The 22,628-nt window shown below is 37.5% G+C and overlaps 1 protein-coding gene across 2 annotated transcripts; it reads right to left on the minus strand.

Annotated features, from left to right (window-relative positions):
- Window positions 1-676: 676 nt before the first annotated feature.
- Window positions 677-14,503, minus strand: pitx2 (paired-like homeodomain 2). 2 transcript variants are annotated; one of them, XM_017473358.3, is made up of 4 exons: window positions 14,086-14,503; window positions 11,537-11,602; window positions 4,356-4,555; window positions 677-2,123 (listed from the first exon to the last, which is right to left on the minus strand). In XM_017473358.3, exons 2-4 carry the CDS (start codon window positions 11,580-11,582, stop codon window positions 1,536-1,538), a joined length of 834 nt encoding a protein of 277 aa, XP_017328847.1. In that variant the 5' UTR covers window positions 11,583-11,602; window positions 14,086-14,503; the 3' UTR covers window positions 677-1,535. The 2 variants fall into 2 exon arrangements, with proteins under 2 accessions (XP_017328847.1, XP_017328846.1); XM_017473357.3 differs by lacking the exons at window positions 11,537-11,602; window positions 14,086-14,503 and adding an exon at window positions 5,817-9,225.
- Between the last annotated feature and the right edge of the window lie 8,125 nt (window positions 14,504-22,628).

Here is a 22,628-nt window from a genome sequence, read left to right on the forward strand (position 1 = left end):
CAGCATTTAGGAGACATTATGTGTTTGTGCATTTCCTTTATATTGATTCTCTCTCTCTTTTTTTTTTTTTTTTTATATCTATTTATTTATAACACACACACACACACACACACACACACACACACACACACACACACACACACGTATACATGTATAAGTTTTTCTTGCAGGAGTTGAATTTAGAAGAGAGTGTTCGGAGTGTTAAATCCTCCTGGTTTGGGGACGTTATCCCGATCAGAGAAGTAAAGCAAGCAAGAAAGCAATAAAAGCGATGTTTCCGTTCAATTTATTATTATTTCTTAAATAAAGAAATGAATAATGACCCGCAGAAGGTCTACCGCTGCATGAGTGACAGACTTCAGGCTGTGTCGAGGTACAGAATAAAAAAAATAACCTTCTACTGAGACTTTAATTGCTTTGTGTTCTTGTTATTTCTCGCCTGACCGAGCAGTCCTGCTGTAACATGTATATTGAACCGGGACTCTAATCAGGTCTAATCAGGTCTAATCTGATCTGGACGTCTGGCACGCTTCATGTTGTGTATTTGGTAATAAGGTGTGTATTCACACACACACACACACACACACACACACACACACACACACACACACACACACAGCTGAACTTGTGACCGTACAGCTCACAAAATCCTGACCAAACAGCGTGTTTACTTCCATTAAATAAAACACAATAGTTTATTATTTTTGGGTTGTTGCAAAAAAAAAAAAAAAATAATAAAATAAAAATAAAAATAATAATAATAATCCGTACCAAATAGTAGTACTATACACAGAGCAAAAAACCAATTTCATTCCTTTTTATCCCCGCAGAAACATTTTTTGGGTTTTTGTTTTCTATTCTAAATCTATATTCACAACAGACATTTAATAATAAATTTATATGCCAGGTTTATGTACATTCCCCTTAAACTGCAAGCAAGACATTTTCATCACATGCGCTGTTAAAGTGATTTTTTTTTCTTTTTGTTTTTAAACCAAAGGCCCGGAAGCCTCTACAAACCTGGAGATGATATTCAGACAATATTTACACATTAAGTGCAGTCACTTAAAGTCCAGAAGGCGAAAGAAAAATCGAGCTTATTAATGAGGGTGGGTTTTTTTTTTCTTGTTCTTGTCTAAATGCTACACACCCGTCGCTGAGAAATCTCCCAGTTTTGTGTTGAAAGTTCATCTTTTGGTTGAAAACAAACTCCGTCCGGACGGTGAAGAGGTGGACGAGGACGACGATGGTTTAATTCGTTCTTCTGTATAGTGCCAGGTTTCATTTGGGAAGAAAATAAACATTAAAACTAAAAGAAAAAAAAAGAAAAGAAAAAAGAGTGAAGTCCAGGGATTCCCGAGATGTTCAGTCCTTAATTCTCTGTGCGCTTTTATTTATTTTAGTATTTATTTATCTGTGACGGGAAAATTAAATCAAAACATGTCTTGCTTTTTTTTTTCTTTCCCTGGGATTTGTTCTTAGTTCTTAATGATGATGATTTTATTTAAATTGCGCTTGCTCCTCTTCCTGCGCGTCTACACGGGTCTGTCCACGGCGTACTGACACGCGCTGAGGTTCGTGGCGGCGTTCTGGACTCCCGCGTAGCCGAAGCTCGAGTGCTGCTTGGCTTTGAGTCTCAGACTCGCCAGGCTGGAGTTACACGTGTCCCGGTAGACGTAGGGTGGAGTCGGCGGGGCGTACGGACACCCTGCGGCGGGCGAGTTGAGCGACGCGTTGCCGAGGTTGTTGAGGTTGTTGAGGCCGTTGAGACCGGACGTGGGCACGGCCATGCCGGAGCTCATGCTCATGCTCATGGAGGAGATGGAGCTCGGCGCGGGCGGAGGCGGAGGCGGCGGCGGCGGCGCGGCGGAGAACATCGCCTGGGACGACAGAGGGCTGATGGAGTTCATCGAGTTGAAGAACGGGAAGCTCTTGGCCGAGAGCGAGGCCGGAGCCAGCCCTTTAGCCGCCGCCGCCCAGTTGTTATACGTGTAGCTCGGGTACACGTCGTCGTAGGGCTGCACCAAGCCGTTAAACTGCGCGCCGAAGCCGTTCTTGCAGAGCTCGGCCTGCTGGTTGCGCTCGCGCTTCCGCCATTTAGCGCGACGGTTCTTGAACCAAACCTGCAACAAAACATCATCATCATAAAAATAATAATAATAATAATAATAATAATAATAATAATAATAATAATAATAATAATAATAATAATATCGAAGTGCGTGTTCAACAACAACAGGAGATTATCAGTAATAATAATTAACGCATAATTTAATCCATAAAGTTAACAAACTACGTGTCCTTGTCGTGGACGCGGTATCATCAATACCACGTGTTTTGTACGATTATTACGTGCACGTGTATGTAGTGTATATCTATAAGATCCTCAAGCTCCAGTTATGTTCGTTAAATTATATGAAAAAGTCTAAATATACTTAATAAAGAAGTAAAGATGGCGCCAGGAACAGCACCGGGTGTGCACCGAGGCTCTGGAGACACACTTCAGTTACACCTTTAACTACCAAATACTTTGCATAAACATGTAACTTTACAGGCTGCATGATAGTGTACATTAATATTAAGTCCTGTAAATCAAGCTCCTAATTTTCTTTTTGTAAATATCGGGTTTATTTATTTATTTATTTATTTATTTATTTATTCATGTATTGGTGTGTGTTGTACACTTGCAGGAGTTCAGCAGTGGAAACGCGGCTGCTGATTAAATGTTTTTGCCAGTAATTAAAGTAAAAAAAAATTTTTTAAATAAAAAAATAAATAAATAAAATAATTCAGATTTTTTTTATGTTATCATAAGCCTTGAAGTGAATTCCGGCTGATCTTCAGATGATGGTTTGTCCTCCAGCGTTCACTTTAGACCTCATGAAACAGTTGAACCGATTACTTACGCTACTTTAAAAAAAAAAATGTTAAACATGGAATGGTTTAATTGTTGGTGTCAGATTTATAGACTCACTCATCTCTCTGTCTGCTCTTTAACCGAGCTGCTCTTTATCAGTGTCTCATTTCACCCAAATCCCAATACACGTCCAGCTTTAGCTGTCAGTGTGTATTCCTCCTCCTCCCTAACGCCGATGTGTATTCCACCTCCAAACCCGTGTGTGTATTCCCACTCGGAACCCCTGCGTGTGTGTGTGTGTGTGTTGCCTCTACACACACTCTGACCTTACGCACACAACACGGGTATGGCAATCACACACACAAAAAAACACAAAGCTTTACACCTCTTTCACACCGGGGTGTGTGTTACTCCATTAGAGCCTCTTATGGTGTGTGTTGACTGTAAAGCTTTCCCGACCTTTAATTAGCTCAACACCAAACAAATTTAGACTTATTGACCTTAATTAAGTTTCTATAGATCACATCTGACCTTTAATTTCAAGTAGGCAGTAAAAAAAAAAAAAAAAAAAAAAAAAAAAATTCAGACTTGATTTCACTTCCGGTGGAAGAGTTTTTATTCTGATTAAATAATAATAATAAAAAAACCAAAAAAAAAAAAAAAAACTGCCTAGCTCAGAAAAATAAACGTTTCATTATTCATCATAGGCGTATTACAGGATATCTGTTTGTGAATATTTCATGCAATAATCATAGAAATAAGTGTTAAAACAGGCGACTTATTTACACACCTTAATACAGAGCCTGGAGCTAATCTGCGTGTTCACGCACGAGGATTATTTATTATTATACTTTCATTTGTTTTGATTTCAGAAATCCGTGGAAATTAAAGAAGCTTCTTTAATTCTTCTTCTTTTAGCTTGACCCTGACATGCTGATGTTTACGCAACTTTATTTCTGAAGTTAAAAGATTCAGTCCCTCAAATATTCAGTCTGGGGCAATTCAATCTGCACAAATTAGCTATTAATCTCTCTCTCTCTCTCTCTCTCTCTCTCTCTCTCTCTCTCTCTCTCTCTCTCTCTCTCTCTCTCTCTCTCTCTGGATGTAAAAAGCAAATACAATCACATGAGAACAGAAGTAAAGTGGAAACAAGCAGCTCCGAGACGCAGACGAACTCCGGCTACAACAGAACTAATACCGACATGTGCTTTATTATTGTAATAAAAAGCTTTATTCACTTTATTTATTCAATAAATCAAATGATGTTTTTTGGTGGAGAAATATGAGGTGTTAAGTATTTAATCATATATATATATATATATATATATATATATATATATATATATATATATATATATATATATATATATGCGATGTAGGCTATGAACTGAAGAAAAGTAAAGTAGCACGCGCTAATACAGTTATAATGGGCGCGTGTTCGCGTTTTTAATTCGAATTCAATTTTTATGTCATTGTTTTGAATAATTTATTATCGTACCCGGACTCGCGCCTCCGTGAGATTGGTCCAGACGGCGATCTCCTCGCGCGTGCTCATGTCCGGGTAACGGTTCCGCTGGAATGTGGCCTCGAGCTCCTGCAGCTGCTGGCTCGTGAAGTGCGTCCTCTGCCGCCGCTGCCGCTTCTTCTTCGACGGATCATCAGAGGAGTCTTCGTTTTTACTCTGGACTTTCTCTTTTTCTACACCATGCAAAAAAACAAAAAGAATTTAAAAACATTATTATTATTATTATTATTATTATTATTATTATTATTATTATTATTTTATTTGTTTATAATGTTTTTATGTGATTACTAGCGCGGCTACTAGGCTGCGGGTTCACGCTCAGTTACGCGCCTCATCATGCGTGAAAAAGGTTTGGTTTAAAAAAAAAATAAATAAATTGCTTTCCAATTCACACTGCTCTTTATTTACACACACACACACACACACACACACACACACACACACACACACACACACACACACACACACACACACACACACTTCAGTGCAGCTCCTCGCTCCAGAAAACAAAAGGAAGATCTTTTATAGTCGGATTGTCTCGAGAGGGCCGAGTCATTCACACATCCCCCAGAGACATTATTGTCAAAATGAAAAACTATTCCTGAAAGAACCAAAGAACCATAAAGGTTCCTAAATCGGACTTTGATTTGAGATCAACTTAAACATTCATTATTCAAGAGTAATCGATTAAATAAATTCATACATTTAACAAATTACAGTCGCAAGTGAAACTTTACCAAGTCTTTAGATCCAATTTTCACCAAAGATCTCTCTCTCTCGCACACACACACACACACACACACACACACACACACACACACACACACACACACACACACACACACACACACCAAGGTTCAGCACAGACATAAACACGGAGACTATTTTTACGCACAGTTGAAACATAAACACAAATAATATGAAGACGATGTGGTTTGCACTTTGCGTTCATTCTCATCTGCACTTTATTTACATCATAGTTTTGATTTAAAAAAAAAAAAATCAGTTACCTTCTTAAAATATTAAAATGTGTGTTAGATGAAAAGCCGCACGCGGGGCATCACAGAAAGCTTTACACTGATTATTTCTAACCTGAGCACTGAAGCAGTGTAGAGTTCAGACACAATCCCACCTTAACTTCTACTCCATCCAGACTAATCACTCGGATTATTCTTATAGAGATTATTTCCGCAGTTAAATGAGCAGCTGTGGTGTTACTGCACAACCGATTATTAACTCAACAGCCAAGTGTTCTGAGAGAAGTGTTCTGTTAACACTTTAAAGCTAATTCAGCACTGTAGGTGTTAATTCCTCCATGTAGGTGTTGAGATGGAAATGAGTATCTCTCTCTCTCTCTCTCTCTCTCTCTCTCTCTCTCTCTCTCTCTCTCTCTCTCTCTCTCTCTCTCTCTCTTTCCCGCGGTCCTGGTCGTACCTGCGGCCTCGGGACTGTGTGTGTCCGTGTTTCCCTCCACTCCCTGTTTGGAGGCCATGTGGAGAGCCGAGATCAGTTTGGAACCTCCTGAGATGTGGTGGTGATGATGGTGGTGATGATGATGATCTAAACTCAGAGGATCCTTCATCGAGTTCATTGAGCGTTAAAAAAGACAGAAGTCGCGTTTTCGGTTAAACGGATTGAAGAGAAAAACTCCGGAATGGGAAGAAGAAGAGACACACTGGGCCGTGTGTGCGTGTGTGTGTGTGTGTGTGTGTGTGTGTCCGTCCGCTTAGCAGATCCTTCCTCACTCAGATCAGATCTTCTTTTTCACAAAAATAATAATAATAATAAAAAAAAAATCTTTTCCAGCTCAGCCCGGAGATCAACCCTGAGCAGTGTGTGTGTGTGTGTGTGTGTGTGTGTGTGTGTGTGTGTGTGTGTGTGTGTGTTTTGTGTGTGTGTGTATGTGTATCGCAGCAGTAAATGAGCGCAGACTGACAGAGACAGGTAGGAGATATTATATCCACACACTCTCTCTCTCACACACACACATTTCTCACACTGCCATCTCTCTCTTCTCTCTTTCAGCTGTTCTTCTGCTCTTTTGCCCGTCCAATTCTCTCTCTCTCTCTCTCTCTCTCTCTCTCTCTCTCTCTCGCTCACATTCTGTCTGACGTCACATAAGCTCCTCCCACCGCTTTTGACAGGTCATCAAAGTCCACATGATGGCTTCAGCGGCCAATGAGAGGAGTGTGTATATGTGTGTGTGTGTGTGTGTGTGTGTGTGTGTGTGTGTGTGTGTGTGTTCACATGAAGGTTTTAGAGGCCACACTGATGTTCCCACAAAACACAGGAAGCCACTTTATAGCAACCAACTTAGAAAAAAAAACTTAGAAAAAAAGGAAAGAAAGAAATGAAACAGAAAAGCTGCACAATTCTCACGTCAACAATCACACGTGAAATTCACATTCATGCGGTTTCTAAATAACGCGACATATTCACATATTTTTCACACGCAATGTGTGTGTGTGTGTGTTTACTTTCACGTGTGATTTGTACACACGTTTCATCTACTCTCAGGACCCGTGAAGAATTTTTACACGGGATTTTTCACGTTATTTGTTTAATATCACGTCTTTTTTTTTTTTTTTTTGTACACAATTTATTTATGACACGTGGTCATATTATTACACCTGAGTTCACAACTACACGTTTTTGACGTGTGATCACATATAAGCTCACGTGTTGAAAAACATGATAACATGAAACATATCTGAGGACGAAGAAGAAGAAGAAGAAGAAGAAGAAGAAGAAGAAGAAGAAGAAGAAGCATGTTAACAGTTTCTGAAATGGTGCCCCATGTCCTGTTCTTGACTAAGAACAAGGTGCATTGTGGGTATTTTGCGCACTTTAGGGAACATCATGTCATTTGTTCAGGTCTCGGGAGCTCATGAGCGCAGTAGATGATCTCCCTGCTTTTGGATGTGACTAAAAAACCTCCAGAAATCGTGCCCTACAGCGTGTATAAGGAGGGAGTGGACTCCTGAACGTCTGAAAAAGTGTAAACGTGTCAATCTGAGCTATTACTGTGTTATAGCTCAACTTTACAGCTTACAACACACGTTATTTCTCTAACACACAGTCTGTCCTCTATAGCACAGAGCCACAGGCGGACATGTTGAAGAGACAGACCGATGAAAAGAGTCAGTTCAGTGCTGTAGGTGTTAAATCTTTGCTCTAAGTGTTGAGTTCTGTCTAGAGAACCCTGTCTGGTGTCCTCAGGGCTGTCTGGGATTCTGCGCTCCGTGTTTGGAAGCCATGTAGATAAATTCCCCAAATTCCCAGTGTTGAATTCAAACATAAGTTTCAAAGCGAACATTTTAGATTTGAATTCAGGCCTCATTCACGATCCTAATCCTCGATTTAAAGATGAATGAGTCCTTCTTTTATTTTTTTTCAATTTGTTTCGATTCTGAACTTTATTACTCACTGAAGACTGCAGGCCACTGAAGAAGCTTGAGCCGGTGTGTTTGTGTGGTCGTGTGTTTTTGTCACACACACCTTGCACAGTCATGTGTGTAAGAAGTCCTGGCATTGTTAGACGATTAGTCAGCGGACTAAGCCTCGGTCTTAGAAAAGGGCAACTCCTAGAATCAAGAACTTCTAGGAAGTTGAGATGATTTGAGATTTGAGACATTAGAGCTTCAGCTGGTCTGAAATGTTAGTGATGATGATGATGATGATGATGATGATGATGATGATGATGATGATGATGATGATATCTGCATTGCACTTCAGTCTGGAGAGCATTTATGTTTTTAAGAAATCTGATAAGCGTCTCAATTTAAATGCAGTGCTTCATTATAAACAGACTGCGGAAGGCCTGGTCCTTCTCTAAAGAGCTACGAGGAGATAAATATTTTCAGAGCCACATGTGAGCCGTAGGCTAACTTTCTCATACTTTAATAATAAATATGTTTAAAGCCTTCTGTTGTTTTTGGAGTAATTCATGTTATTTACAGATATGTGGCTTAAGTGAAGTTCTTCAAATCAAATCAGAACTGTACATTGTGACTATTAGCAGAGGAAAGAAGAAGAAGAAGAAGAAGAAGAAGAAGAAGAAGAAGAAGAAGAAGAAGAAGAAGCACGAAGTACTAAAGAATCACAAAAACATCCCTTTTATATCTCAAGGACAAATGAAATCCCTTTAATTCCCTTATCGGTATGTCTTTTATTTTCCATTCCTTCTCCCAGCATTGAAAGATCCCTAGATCTCTAGAAACGTCTTTTACATGCCCTTTATTTGCCCTCCGATAAAAAAAAAACGGAAGGAAAAGAAAGTAGACAGAAAAGATAGCCGTGTTTCACACGAGTTCGAATCCGTATATTAATCATTCATTTGAAAAGGTAATAAAATAAAAGAATGCCAGCGATCCCGGATCAGTCTGATTCACATTTACACTCCTGTGATCTTTATTTAATCCGTAAAACTGAAACGCGCTCCGCAGATAAAACTGAATTCTTTTACTGTTAAATCGATTTTAAATCGATTCTTATTCCTGTCTGGGTTGGTGTTGAGTTATTCATCTAAAATCAACACGGAAAGATTCTGAGCACTGAATTTGATTCACTGTTTATTATAATTAATACGCGGTTTGTTACATTTATAACTGTAAAGTAAACAAAAGGACAAATACTACATTTACGCATATTATTTGTTCAACTGATTTCCAAGCTCAGACACTTACTTTCTACTTCTACTACTACTACTACTACTACTACTAATAATAATAATAATAATAATAATAAATGTCAGGACCGTGAGTGTTTTTCCCCTCACATTTGCCGGGTATTTTTTTGTCGGTTGTTTTTTTTTTTGTTTGTTTGTTTTGTTTTGTTTTTTTGTCGGTTGTTTTTTGTTTGTTTGTTTGTTTTGTTTTCTTTTTTTGTCGGGTGTTTTGTCGGTTTTTTTTGTCGGTTGTTTTTTTTGTTTTGTTTTGTTTTGTTTTTTTGTCGGGTGTTTTGTCGGTTTTTTTGTCGGGTCGGTGCCGGATTATTGCCCCGTATTCAGGATTTGAGGATGCTGTGGATTTACACACGCGCTAATTACCGATTCAGTCAATATTGAGCGCGAGGACAGAGGCTTTTCCGCAGGATTACCGAGCACAGCACATTCCGCCATTACTCTATTCCCCTTCAGCATGCAGGATTTCAGTACACATTTAGTTTCTCCCCCCCTGTGGGCTGCATATATTAGAGAGAGAGAGAGAGAGAGAGAGAGAGAGACTAATCAAGTCTTTCTCCTCCATCACTCCCGTGCTTTTTAATGCTTTTGCATCTTTTTAATGCCTGTCTCTTCCACTTATTGGCTCATCTTGCGTGTTTATTTGTACTATTTCTATTCATATGTTTTCTTATTTTTTCTTTTTATTTATTTATTTTTTATCAGTAATGCATACTAGTCTATAAATTATTGACAAGTTTAGATTTAATCAGCCCGCATTATTTATTTATTAATTTATTAATTTGTACGTCTGCAATAATTTTTTCTTATGACACTTTGGGAGTTATTTTATTTAAATTCTGTGTGCTGCAGGTCTCCAGCCCGCTGTGACGCGCCTCTACACACTTTACTGCAATGTGCAATGAGCTGTAACCTCCAAATAAACCATTTAAATAAACAACAACGCTTTCATGGGACAAATCCATAAATAGCACACGTACAAACACGTGAAATAAAATCAACGCGTTTTATTCTAAGTTTTTTTAATATGATAATACGCTTATTGCTCTGTATACTAAGATTCCGGTCGGAAATGTTTTCATCTTCTGCTCTAGAGAGAAACAACCAGAGGAGTAGCTTCAAAAATCAACAAATCAACAAGTCAACAAGTCAACACTTCCACTGCCGGAGTCAGGAAAGAAAGGAAGGACTTCTTTTCCTCCTGAAGTTCCTGCACTGACCACCAGGGGTCAATCTGACACAATAAACTACCACACACACACACACACGCACACACACACACATTTCAGCTCGATTAAATTCCAAAATTTAGCAAATAACTAAGTCGGGAAAAGACAGACAGAGAGAGAGAGAGAGAGAGCGAGAGAGAGAGAGAGAGAGAGAGAGAGAGAGAGCAGATGATAATTACAGGAAAAAAATCTACCGAGGAGGTGTGATTCACCCACAGAGCGATGTGGAACAGAGTAATAAAAGAAAGAAAGAAAGAAAGAAAGAAAGAAAGAAAGAAAGAAAGAAAGAAAGAAAGAAAGAAAGAAAATGAAAAACAGAGAGATGTGTGCAAGAGTAGATAACTGAAGGGAGAAAAAATGAAATGAAATGGAAAAAAAACAAAAAACCCACCACCACCACCACCACCACCACCAACAACAACAACAGAGCCACAGTGAGCTACTGTCATGTTCACACACAGAAAAGAATCAACAGCAAAAACTCTAATCCAAGAGCCGCCTGAGTGGAAATAAATAAATAAATAAATAAATAAATAAATAAGAAAGATGATATGGAAGGCAGTGGAGCAGGTCTCAGTGACCCGACAATTAAAGGGCGAAATAAAATTTAAAAAAGACAACTGCTGAGGCTCTAAATTCACACACAGAAAAGTTCAGTAAAAAACTAATTCAGGAGAAATAATAATAATAATATAAAGACAAATAAACAAACAAACTGATGATCTAGAAGCAAGAGCCGAAAAAAATATTTTTTTGAAATGTAAAAAGATTCGTACAAAACTACTGAGGTGCTGTCATAGTCACACACACACACACACACACACACACACACACACACACACACACACACACACACACACACACACACACACACAGAGCGAGACAGAGAGAGAGGGGAGTGTATAGAAAAATGCCTCATTTAATAGATAATAAATAAAATGAATAAAGAAGAAATAAAGACGCAGAGATGATGTCGGGGGAAAATTAGAAGGAAAATGAAACAAAATGAAATGAATTTAAAAGCCTGAGCCGAACAAGACTGTATCGGATTTAGTTTCAGGAATGAATGAATGAATGAATGAATGAATGAATGAATGAATAATCACACGGAGAGATAATATGGAAGGCAGAGTCTCAGTTCAACAGCCCACAATTAAATAAATAATAATTCAAACAATAATTCAAGAGACGAGTGTGTACAAACAAACCCATAAACAAACAAATAAATAAGCGGCTTGACTCACCCAGTTGCACGCACGTGGACACAAGTTTTCTGCAGTGAGAATCCATTTGGTTTATAGTTTATAAATCTGTAAAGAAATACAAAAAATATATGTACATACAATTATTAGGATATAGCACGTGCCTAATAAAATTAATAATAATAATAATAATAATAATAATAATAATAATAATAATAATAATAATTGGATGGAGTGTTTGGCTCTTAAACCGGAAGTACGTCACGTCCCTCATCATTTGTTTTGAAATCCCTCAGAGACCGCGCTAATTAACGTGGCGTGTGTGCGCGCGTTATTGTGCACAAGTGCATGCATGCATGAATACCTGTGTGTGTGTGTGTGTGTGTGTGTGTGTGTGTGTGTGTGTGTGTGTGTATCAGGGTGCAGGAAGTCGGTGGAGTGATTGGGCGGTAAAATCAGCGGGATTAGTGTGTGATTGAGATGTCTGTCGGTCGGATATTACTAAATTCATTATGTGTGTGTGTGTGTGTGTGTGTGTGTGTGTGTGTGTGTGTAATAATATACAGATGGCCTTTATTAGTGCGGCGCTTCTCTGTTTGATTATGATAATCGACAGCGCGAAATCTGCCCGCTGTTAACACACACGCACACACACACACACACACACACACACACACACACACACACACACACACACGCACACACACACACACGCACACACACAAATTCTGCGGTGTGTGTGTGTACAGATTACTAATCAATAAGCCCAAACATGGAAATAATAATATAATGTAATAATAATAATAATAATAATAATAATAATAATAATAATAATAATAATAATAATCTTTAAATAAAAAACTTTAAAATAAAAACGTAAAAAAGAAAGAAGAACAAAAAAAGTTTTGCATCCAGTTAGCATGAATTTGGCCAGCAATGTCGAAATTAATAATCAATAATAAATAAATTGTTGGAATATATTTGCCTATATTTAATTAATTAATTAAATGAGTAAGAAAGGTTTGTTCCTAAATCGTGAACAAAAATTTATTTATGACGATGATTTTTATTTTTTGATATTATTAATTCTACTGCTGATGTATTCTCTAAATGTGTGTGTGTGTGTGTGTGTGTGTGTGTGTGTGTGTGTGTGTGTGCGCGCGCGTGTTTCTATATAGGTTCTAATTTTAAAAAATCTCCGTGAAACTGTGGATAAATGCTTTGCTTTTAGTTTAAATCATTTCTCTCTTTTTTGTTTATTTATTTAGATTTATTTACAGTGTTGATTTATAGAAACACGCGCAGTGTCCTTTTCCCCGTGATCATTTATAATTATTAATATTAATGAAATAGTATTTTATGCAGCTCTTTGTCATGTCTGTATTTTAAAAAAAAAATAAAATATTAAAATAATATTTTATTCAAATAAAAAAGGAAATGAAATGAGAAAGCTTTGCGCGTTTTATTATTTGTTTCCTAAATGGAAATGAATCCTGATAATTTAATGATAAAACTGAAACAGTTCAGGTTGTTGAGGTGAAATGAGCTCAGATCACGTGATCATTTCACGGTTTAGTTGAATATGATCAGACCATCAGCAAATCAGGTCTGATTATCCGTGTCGTGTTCTATTTAATTTAAATATTAAACATGTAAGTTATCTTTACAGTCTGTAATGTGTGTTTTTAAATTGATTTACAGTTTGTCAAGTTGTTGATTTACAGTTTGATTATTTGTTTCTTTTTATTTCTAAATGTGTTCACGTGCACGTGCTGCAAATGTACGAATTTTTACAATGTAAAGAAAAACAAACTGGCAGCGCATTTTCGGGTGTTTTACCCAGACTGCACCTCTCTCTCTCTCTCTCTCTCTCTCTCTCTCTCTCTCTCTCTCTCTCTCTCTCTCTGTGTGTGTGTTAACGTGTGTATTAATGTTAACATCATTGACATCAGCTTCATCTCTGCTGTAGCGATAATTCAGAAGTCAAAATTTATAATAAAAAAATCTTTTAATCTGAAATATTTCACCTGTATGTCATCTTTCCCGTCTGTAAAGTGTGTTTATTTATTAATGTGTTATTTAGGAAACTTATTTCATTTAAACTGTAGTTGTAATTCTGCACGTGCCAGGTTTTGTTTAGTATGATATCTTTACTATGATGTAAAAATGTAAAATGTTTTGGAGCGCGTTGTCTTTTTCTTTTATTCTGCAGACTGTTACTGCACTTGTGTGTATATTTTGTGTGTAGTTATGTTGTATGTGTGTGTGTGTGTGTGTGTGTGTGTGTGTGTGTGTGTGTGTGTGTGTGTGAGTGAGAGAGAGAGAGAGAGAGAGAGAGAGTGCGCGCGCTAGTGTGTGTATTAACGTCAATATCAGCTTCATACATGCTGACGATGCATCAAAATATTACAGAATATTATAAATGAACCGTATTTGTTGTTGTCATAGTAACAGTTGTGCATTTCCTTTAAATCCTGAGCGGAAATTCACCCCCTTCCCCCGTACCCCCCCCCCCCCCCCCACCCGCAAAAAAACTTTCATAATTTTCATGCACGCGCGTCCAAAACACCATCCAGAAACTTTACACTTACCCGCACTGAAACTGTCTCTTTTTCTCTCTCGCGCGCGCGTGTGTGTGTATGTGTGTGTTTGGGTGTTGGTGTCGGTTCTTTTCTTCAAAGATAATAATTCCACAATTGCGGCATAAATGTTCTCCAGCAGGTCCAGCTCGGCTTCTCTCCTCTCCTCCCGTCCCGTCCACGGTGCGTGGAAACGCGGTGCTGTGCGGTGTGCTCTGCTCTGAGCGCGTGGCGGGTTGGTGTTTTTAATTTTTTGTCCACGCGCATGAGTTTAGGTGCGGGATGAGAACACGACGCGAGACTTCAGAAGGTCTCTCTCTCTCTCTCTCTCTCTCTCTCTCTTTCTCTCTCTGGAGTGCGTGGGACTGCGGCAGCAACTTTTATTTTCCTACACACACACACACACACACACACACACACACACACACACACACACAGAGAGAGAGAGAGCAGATGAGTCCTCCCTTTCGCGAGCTCTGACTCACGACCAGTGGGCGTGTGCGCTATAGTGTGTGTGAGTGTGTGTGTGTGTGTCTGTGTGTGTGTGTGTGTGTGTTTAGGTTAGGTTTTATTAGGTTTAATTTAATCGTCTAAACAATAAACAAAGGCTCTAAATTAAATGTTTAAAAAGCCGAAAATTGAAATGATTTAAAATGTCGTTTTCGAGATTATTTTCTTTCTATATTTATTTTATTCAAATAAAAATGTAATTTATGCATGTATACTCATGAAATCATTACGCTTTTTAAAATCGGATTTATTTATGGCTGTGTTGTGAATGTACAATATAATAATAATAATAATAATAATAATAATAATAATAATTATCATTAAAGCCCAGCCGCTGCATCTACACTCTGACCTGCAGCTTATATATTTACACACACACGCCACACTCTGCTGGGGGTATTTACTTTCTGCTTAATCATAATCTTACGATAATTACCTCATTCATATAGCAATAAGTGTGTGTGTAATTACATCTCCATATTTGCATATTTCTGATCAGATATTTTGTGTAAAACGCGCGCGCCATGTGCACCGGGTCTGTTTCAGGAAGAAGGAGAAGAAGAAAAAAAAAATCGATGTTAATTCCCGCGGGATATTTGAACAATTTATTTGTAAAACAGGCCGAGATTCGATACAATTATCGGAAGCAGACGTAAACCGATCATATTTACAGAATTGTTTGATCTCGTGCTGATGTTTTCTTCACAGAATTAAAGCAAAGTGTCGCTTTGTAATTAGAAACCGTTTTAAAGTGGAATATAAAGTGGAGTCCTTTATACATGTGAGTAGAATTTAATTTGATTAGTAGTGTGTGTGTGTGTGTGTGTGTGTGTGTGTGTGTGTGTGTGTGTGTGTTTAAGGCCCACGCAGATGAAGTGAAGTGAAGTGAACAGCTGGCTGGGATGTAAAACGCTCTTTAAAGATCCGGAGGCTCATTTTCATCTGAAGCAAAGCCTTAATCCTTTTTTAACATTTTTGGTCATACATCCATTAAAGCGGTAATTAATGAGGGAGTCCCACAAGCGCCTGATTATTGGAGCTGAAAAGCGCCGCGCATTGCTCGGGTTTTACTCCGGAATCTGTCTGATCGCAGAGTCGCTTCACATCGGACACAATTTCTGATTTTCTCTCCAACGCGGTTTTTTTACGACGTCGTAAAACGTGCATTAAGTACACACTATTAACAGAACAATGCGCGAGGATCGATAAACGCCTTATGTCAGAGTTATGACAATATTCACAACACGGACACGATTTATAAAGTGTATTAATTTATTCTAATAACGCATGCACGAGATCACAAGGAGAACCGCAGGTGGAGTGTTTAATAACAGGTTATAACTGCGTTCACAAAATGATTGATAATATATAACAGGCCAGCACAGGTTAACATGTTCATAAGCGTTGAATACACAGGGGGTGGCATAAGGGGTCGGGGTGATGCCAAGGCTTCGAGGCCCCTGACTGTTTTTGCACTAATGCTATTAAATAATAACGTCACCAAGCAGGCGTACAGTCGGCGATCATATTTACAGGACAACGCACAAGAACCTCAGGCTTATGTCGGTATTACGTCACTGTTCATCACACATTACACATGACCAATAGAGTGAATCGACTCATTTGAATTAAACAGGCATAAGAACGGAATATACGTCACAATACCGAACACTGAATAATGACAAAATAATTCCTGACAATCTATGAACAGTTTATATAAGCATATATATATATCATATCATATCATATATGACATATATTTATATAAACTGCTTATAAAACATTCATAAGGTACAGCTCAGTTAATATTAAACATAAGATTCTCATGGAGTCTGATGGATTATTATTATTATTATTATTATTATTATTATTATTATTATTATTATTATCATTATTAATATTAATAATATTAATAATAATAATAATAATCCATCAGACTCCATGAGCATCTTATGTCAGGATTCTGAAAATGGCAGGTTTTATAAAATAAACGGACTCATCGTGATATAAGAGAGTAAGGAGACGGTGAAGATAATGCAGAACGTTAAATGCGGTTATGCTTTTCATCTAAGAAGAGCTTGTGCCAATATTCATAAGACGACAAAGAATTTTATAACATGCACACAATTTTATGACGCAAAAGAAAAATGTAGACTTAATTACACATCCATAGACAGTGAATAACGTTTAAAACCAGTGTTGAGCATTAATGAGCAGCATATGTTGTTTTATTAGGATTCCCACTATTCTGTGAAATTCTTTATAGTGCAAGTGGACGAAGAAAATATCCAGGCTTCATAGCACGCTTATAATCACTGGATACAGAACGCATTATTAAATATAAACCGTCGAATATGTCTATAGACGAATCATAGACGTCTGGAACATCATGTAGGCCTCATATACAGCTCACGAGCTGCTTACTGTATGTCAGGGGTATGTCTGGATCATTGACGTATTATTATTCATAACAGAAAATAGAGTTCATAACACTTTTATATTCAGTTGATATACATCACAACACTGAATATTAAATATTGAGTATAATTATCAAATTAAGTATGCAACTCTATAAACTTAATAATGAACAGTTTACAGATTTTACTTTAGAGACGTCACAACACAGTTATAAGCAGATCAACAGAGAACACGATGTTATATTTATAAAATATTTCATATGTTTATGAGAATCTATGAAGCGCTTATGTTATGTCAAGATTTATAAGATGGACCAAAGAGTTGTTTTATTTAAAAAAAATTTTTTTTTTAAAAAAATATATATATTTACTGATGCAAAAATTTCATAACACATTCATAATCGTGACATGGAGTAATAGCACTCATTATAAGCAGGTGTTATAACCATCCATAAGCACTTTATGTCAGCGTTAAGTTAGTCGTCTCAGTGTTACATTATATACCATATCATTTGTTTTGATGTAGATGAAGATATGGACTTCATAACGTTAATTAACATTCATGAAGACTTCATAGCACATTCGTAAGGAGTGATGAGTGTAATGAAGAGGTTTTGAGCAATTATGAGCAGCTTGTTAGTGTTATGATGTCAGTAGACTCAGTGTTACATGACATTTATAACTGGCATTGACGTAAGTGAAAATAAGGACTACATAACATACTGGATTCATAAAGAGTTCATAACACATTCATCAAGAGTGAATAATACAATGAGCAGGTAGTGGGCATTTATGAGCGTCTTATATCAGAATTATGTCAATTGTGTGAAAATATGAACTTCATACCAGTTATGAAAGCTTATAGCAATAGTCACAAGATGCTGTTTTTTTTTTTTTTTGCGGCAGTTATAACACCTCTATGACGCACTATGCACCGAATGATGTGCTAATCATATACAGTTCTGTCCAGGCCGCACTTTCAGTGCTTTATGGAGAAGGTCAATGTGCTGTGCAGCTTTTTCTCTGTACAAAAGCGGTGTGTTATCTTCATCAAGGAGTAAAGTCTTTCTCTTGATAAAAAAATAAAAAAATAAAAAAAATCCAGATAAATAGCATGAGACGAGGTCGAAGAGGCGTCTCTCTCTTTTTATTTCTGCTATTGACTTGTCATTGATCCTGAAGGACAGACGGAGAACCGAGCAACCCCAAAAATTCTATTTAATTTAATGCTGAAGATGCTTACTGCCACTTTAAAAAATACAAAAAAGACAAATGATAATATTTTAAACCTGGAGTAAGCATCTTTAGCATCTTAAGCAAGGAACCATCTTACTTCCATTCTAAGTTTTTGCCTTAAATAAATTTAATATTCACTATAGTTGGAGTTAAATCCACAATCTAAAAATGTGTACCACAGCTTATTACAAATTATTATTAAGACAAATTATTACACTTTAAAGCTACAATAAGAATCTTTAGCATTTTAGAGATGGAAAACTGAGCACTCACTGCTTCCGTTAATTATAATATAGATATATATAAAAATGCATTCACTAGTAGAAGTAAATCCACATGCTGAATATTTCAATTCTAAAGATGCTCACTGCAGCTTTAAACATTACATACAATATTAATTGATATATTTTAAAGCTGCAGTAAGCACCTTTAACAATGAACTTATCTTGTTACCATTATCAGTTTAAAAAAAAAAAGATGCAACACTAGTATTTACTATTTATTCACTAGTAGATGTATAACCACATGCTGTAAAATAGCTTACTGTTACTTTAAAAACTACAAACAACAAACAATTATACTTCAAAATTTCAGTAAGGATTTTTAGAGACGGAGAACCGAGCAGAACCTCCGTGCTTCCTTTGCCTAGCCTTTGCCTTAATAAATTAACAATCACTAGGATAAGTAAATACACGTACTGTACGTTTTAATGCAAAAGATGCTTATGACAGCTTTAAAAACTACAAACAAGACCAGTTATTATATTTTGAATTGACAGTAAGCAACTTCTTACTGCTTTTGTTATCCTCATTTCCCTAAAAATTGTAACCTTCACTAGTAGAAATAAATCCACATGTTGTACATTTTAACGCTAAATATGCTTATCACAGCTTTAAAAATTACAAACAAAATAAATGAATATATTTTAGAGCTGCAGTAAGCATCTTTAGGCGTGGAGAACTGAGCAGGACCTTAAAAATAACATTCACAGCCACAAAAAAATAGCATTTACTAGTAGAATTAAATCCACGTGCTGTACATTTTAACGCTAAACATGCTTACTGCACCTTTAATAACTACAAACACGTCAAACAATTCTATTTTATATCCACTCGTGATTCTTTCTCCCACACGATCTGTTTTAAATAATAAAATGCCGTTTCACAGCAGGTTTTGCTGCACTTTCCAGCGAACGCTGTGTTTTTCCTGAAAGCTGTAAATCCTAAACCGGATCAGTTTATGTCCTGCTAACATGCTGGAGTGGAAAAGTGGAAAACGAGAGCGGGGCTGAGGGACAGGAGGAGACGGCGAGCGTGTCGCACAGAGCAGCACTTCTCATTTAAAGCCTCCGCTACGTCATTTTTACTGCCTCGTTGGCTTAACGATTACAAGAGCCCTTGATTAGCTAAATTAGCATGGGCGATTTGTTAACGGCTCTCGAAACCATCGAAAGATTTTCAGGATTTCATAAAGCCAATAATATTAGTGCAGTTATACACATGCTGCGGTTAACGTTCACAGTTCTGGCAGGACGACGAAGCACTAATGCGGCCAACAGTAGCCGTGTAAGTACACACACACACACACACACACACAGAGGCTAACACAGCACTAGCTTCTGCACCATATATTTAAATCCCACTCAATCTCTGACTCCGGTTTATAAACTATTAATACCTCATTTACTGCGGCACCAAATGTCCATCAGTGACGTGATGCGGCTTCTTTACTGCTGCTAATTTAATATCAGGAGAAACACTGAGCTAAGCGCTAATGTTTTTAGCCATAGAGCTGGATTAATATCTCTTCTGTTTTACGACTAGCTCATGCTTCATGCTAGCATGTCACCTTCAGAAAATCCCGCTCATTAGACACTTGTGCTGTTAAATATTTTCTAAATCTTTGAGCAAATGATTTTTACCGATGATTTAGACTTTTATTGATTTTTATTTTTTTGAATTTAAACGAGCCTCATGAATCTTCTGTGTTGGAGTATACAGGTAACCGTACCTAACTAGCATTACAGACACCAGGCTAACATGCAGTACAAACTAGCGCTAGAGTAAACCAAGTAAAAGAAAGTATACCCTTCTTCAGTTCTAGGTTTTTATTTATCAGGGCCTAAATATAACAATAGTGCAGTCCTCAGCATGATGTGCAGTCATTTTTTCCAAAAAGTAAACCGACTTTCAGAAATCAGGTGTGAAAAAATAAGTACACCCTATAACTTTAGCACAAATAACTTGAAGTAAATGTTTTTTGTAGGAGTTTATCAGTCTCTTACGTCCATCGTTTTGGAGAAGTTCTGGCCCACTCTTCTTTACAACATTGCTTCGGTTCATTGACGTTTGAGGAAAAACATTTATGCACGGCTCTCTTAAGATCCCACCACAGCATCTCAGTGGGGTCGAGGTCTGGACTTTGACTTGGCCAATCCAACACATTGATTTTTTTTCTTCTTTAGTCATTCAGATGTTGATTTGCTGGTGTGTTTGGGATCATTGTCCTGTTGTGTGACACCATTTCAGCCCAGCTTAACCTGCTGGACAGATACCCTGACATTTGTCTCAAAATTATTCTGGTATTCATCAAGTGGAGTTCATTATTGTCTAATTTATTTATTCATTTTCATATGGTTCATTTACATGTGATTCATTTACATGTGATTCATTTACCTATGATTCATTTACATGTGATTCATTTTCATGAGATTCATATTCATGAGATTCATATTCAAGTGATACATTTACATGTGATTCATTTAAGTATGATTCATTTACATATGATTTATTTTCATGAGATTCATTTTCATGTGATTCATATTCAAGTGATACATTTTAAATGTGATTCATTTACCTATGATTCATTTACAGGTGATTCATTTACTAATTTGCTTCTCTTTAAATCCAGTTTTAGACTGTGATATTACAAAGGTCTTTCCAGATTATTACTTGCTACACTGTATGAGATAACCCCAGTTAAATTGCCTGAATTCTATAGTTCATTATTGTCTCAATGACTGCAAGTTTCCCAGGTCCTGTGGCTGCAAAACAAGCCCAAATCATCACCCATCCACCACCACCGTGCTTCACAACTGGTATGAGGTGTTTGTGCTGATACATTTGGTTTTTGCCAAACATGGCACTGTGCACGATGACCAAACATCTCCACCTTGGTCTCATCAGTCCAAAAGATATTGTTCCAGAACTTTTGTGGATATAAAAAAGTTCAAACCTACAGTAAGTCATGCTCCATATACTTTTTGGAGAGAGCGGGTTTTTCCCCAGCCACCCTTCCACAAAATCCATACTTGTTCAGTCTTTTTCGGATTGTGCTGATCATAAACTTTTAATGTGCCTACAGAGGCCTGTAGGTCACATGACATAGCTCTTAGGGTTTTCTTTATATCTCTGAACGTTAGACAGTCGGACCTTGGACTGAATTTGCTGGGACGTCCACTGCTGAATTTGGCGACTGTCTTGACGGCTCTCCATTTGTAAACAATCCTTCTCACTGTATAATGGTGAATTTCAGATTGTTTGAAGATGGCCTTATGACCCTTCCCAGAATAATAAGGTCATGGCTGATGTCTTTTCTTCTTGGCATGATGTAGACACAGATCTGACTGCTCCAGAACACCACACTGACAAAGGTTCTTCTTTTTATAGAGGTAGTCACACTTCCTGATGATTTCATTAGTAACACCTGGCTGCTAATTACTCTCTTAATGATTGTGGAAGTAGGAAGGGTGTACTTATTTTTTCCCCAACTGGTTTCTGAATGTTGATGTACATTCTTTGGGGAAAAAACTACATATTGAACATATCTGTTGTGTTTTTTGTTGCTGTCAAATATTCTAAGAAACAGTGTTATATATAGTGTTATAGCAAATAGATTAGTTCATAAACTAGCATTGTAGTAGACAAGACATTTTATTTATTTATTTTTTCAAAACGGCCCGGTGTGATGTGAGAATCCAGTTTCCTCTGAAGATTCAGACATGTGTGTGTGTGTGTGTGTGTGTGTGTGTCCATCAACATTAAGCCCCTGGTTCTAAATTAGCATCATAAACGTAACTCTGTGCCACACCGGGACATCCATCAGAGGGATACTAGTGAGCCGCTAGTTTTCTGCACTCCTGACACCTAGCATGTGTAGCGTAATGGCTAACAAGGCGAGCTCAGGTGTGTTGGGGTAAATATCGGAGGTAAATATCCGTGTGAGAGCTTTCGGCTAATTGCAGATGCGTGGGGACCGATGGGGCAGCTGGAGAGGATCCGAGATCGATGAAGACGCCACTGGGCAGCCGGAGGGGAGATAAAAGCGGGGAAAAAACACAGAGGTAATGAAACGGGAGACGCTCGATAGGGCGTGGAGGAGGAAAAAAACGAG

The sequence above is a fragment of the Ictalurus punctatus genome, chromosome 8 (assembly GCF_001660625.3).
Source record: "Ictalurus punctatus breed USDA103 chromosome 8, Coco_2.0, whole genome shotgun sequence".
In the NCBI taxonomy this organism is placed as follows: domain Eukaryota; kingdom Metazoa; phylum Chordata; class Actinopteri; order Siluriformes; family Ictaluridae; genus Ictalurus; species Ictalurus punctatus.

What these genes read in the sequence shown, in the direction of transcription:
- pitx2 (XM_017473357.3), bottom strand. Translation starts at nt 5,973, where the DNA reads ATGAACTCGATGAAGGATCCTCTGAGTTTAGATCATCATCATCACCAC. An exon ending in ACACAGTCCCGAGGCCGCAG is followed by an intron (nt 4,556 to 5,816) that starts GTACGACCAGGA and finishes TGCATGGTGTAG; the next exon opens with AAAAAGAGAAAGTCCAGAGT. An exon ending in TCACGGAGGCGCGAGTCCGG is followed by an intron (nt 2,124 to 4,355) that starts GTACGATAATAA and finishes GTTTTGTTGCAG; the next exon opens with GTTTGGTTCAAGAACCGTCG.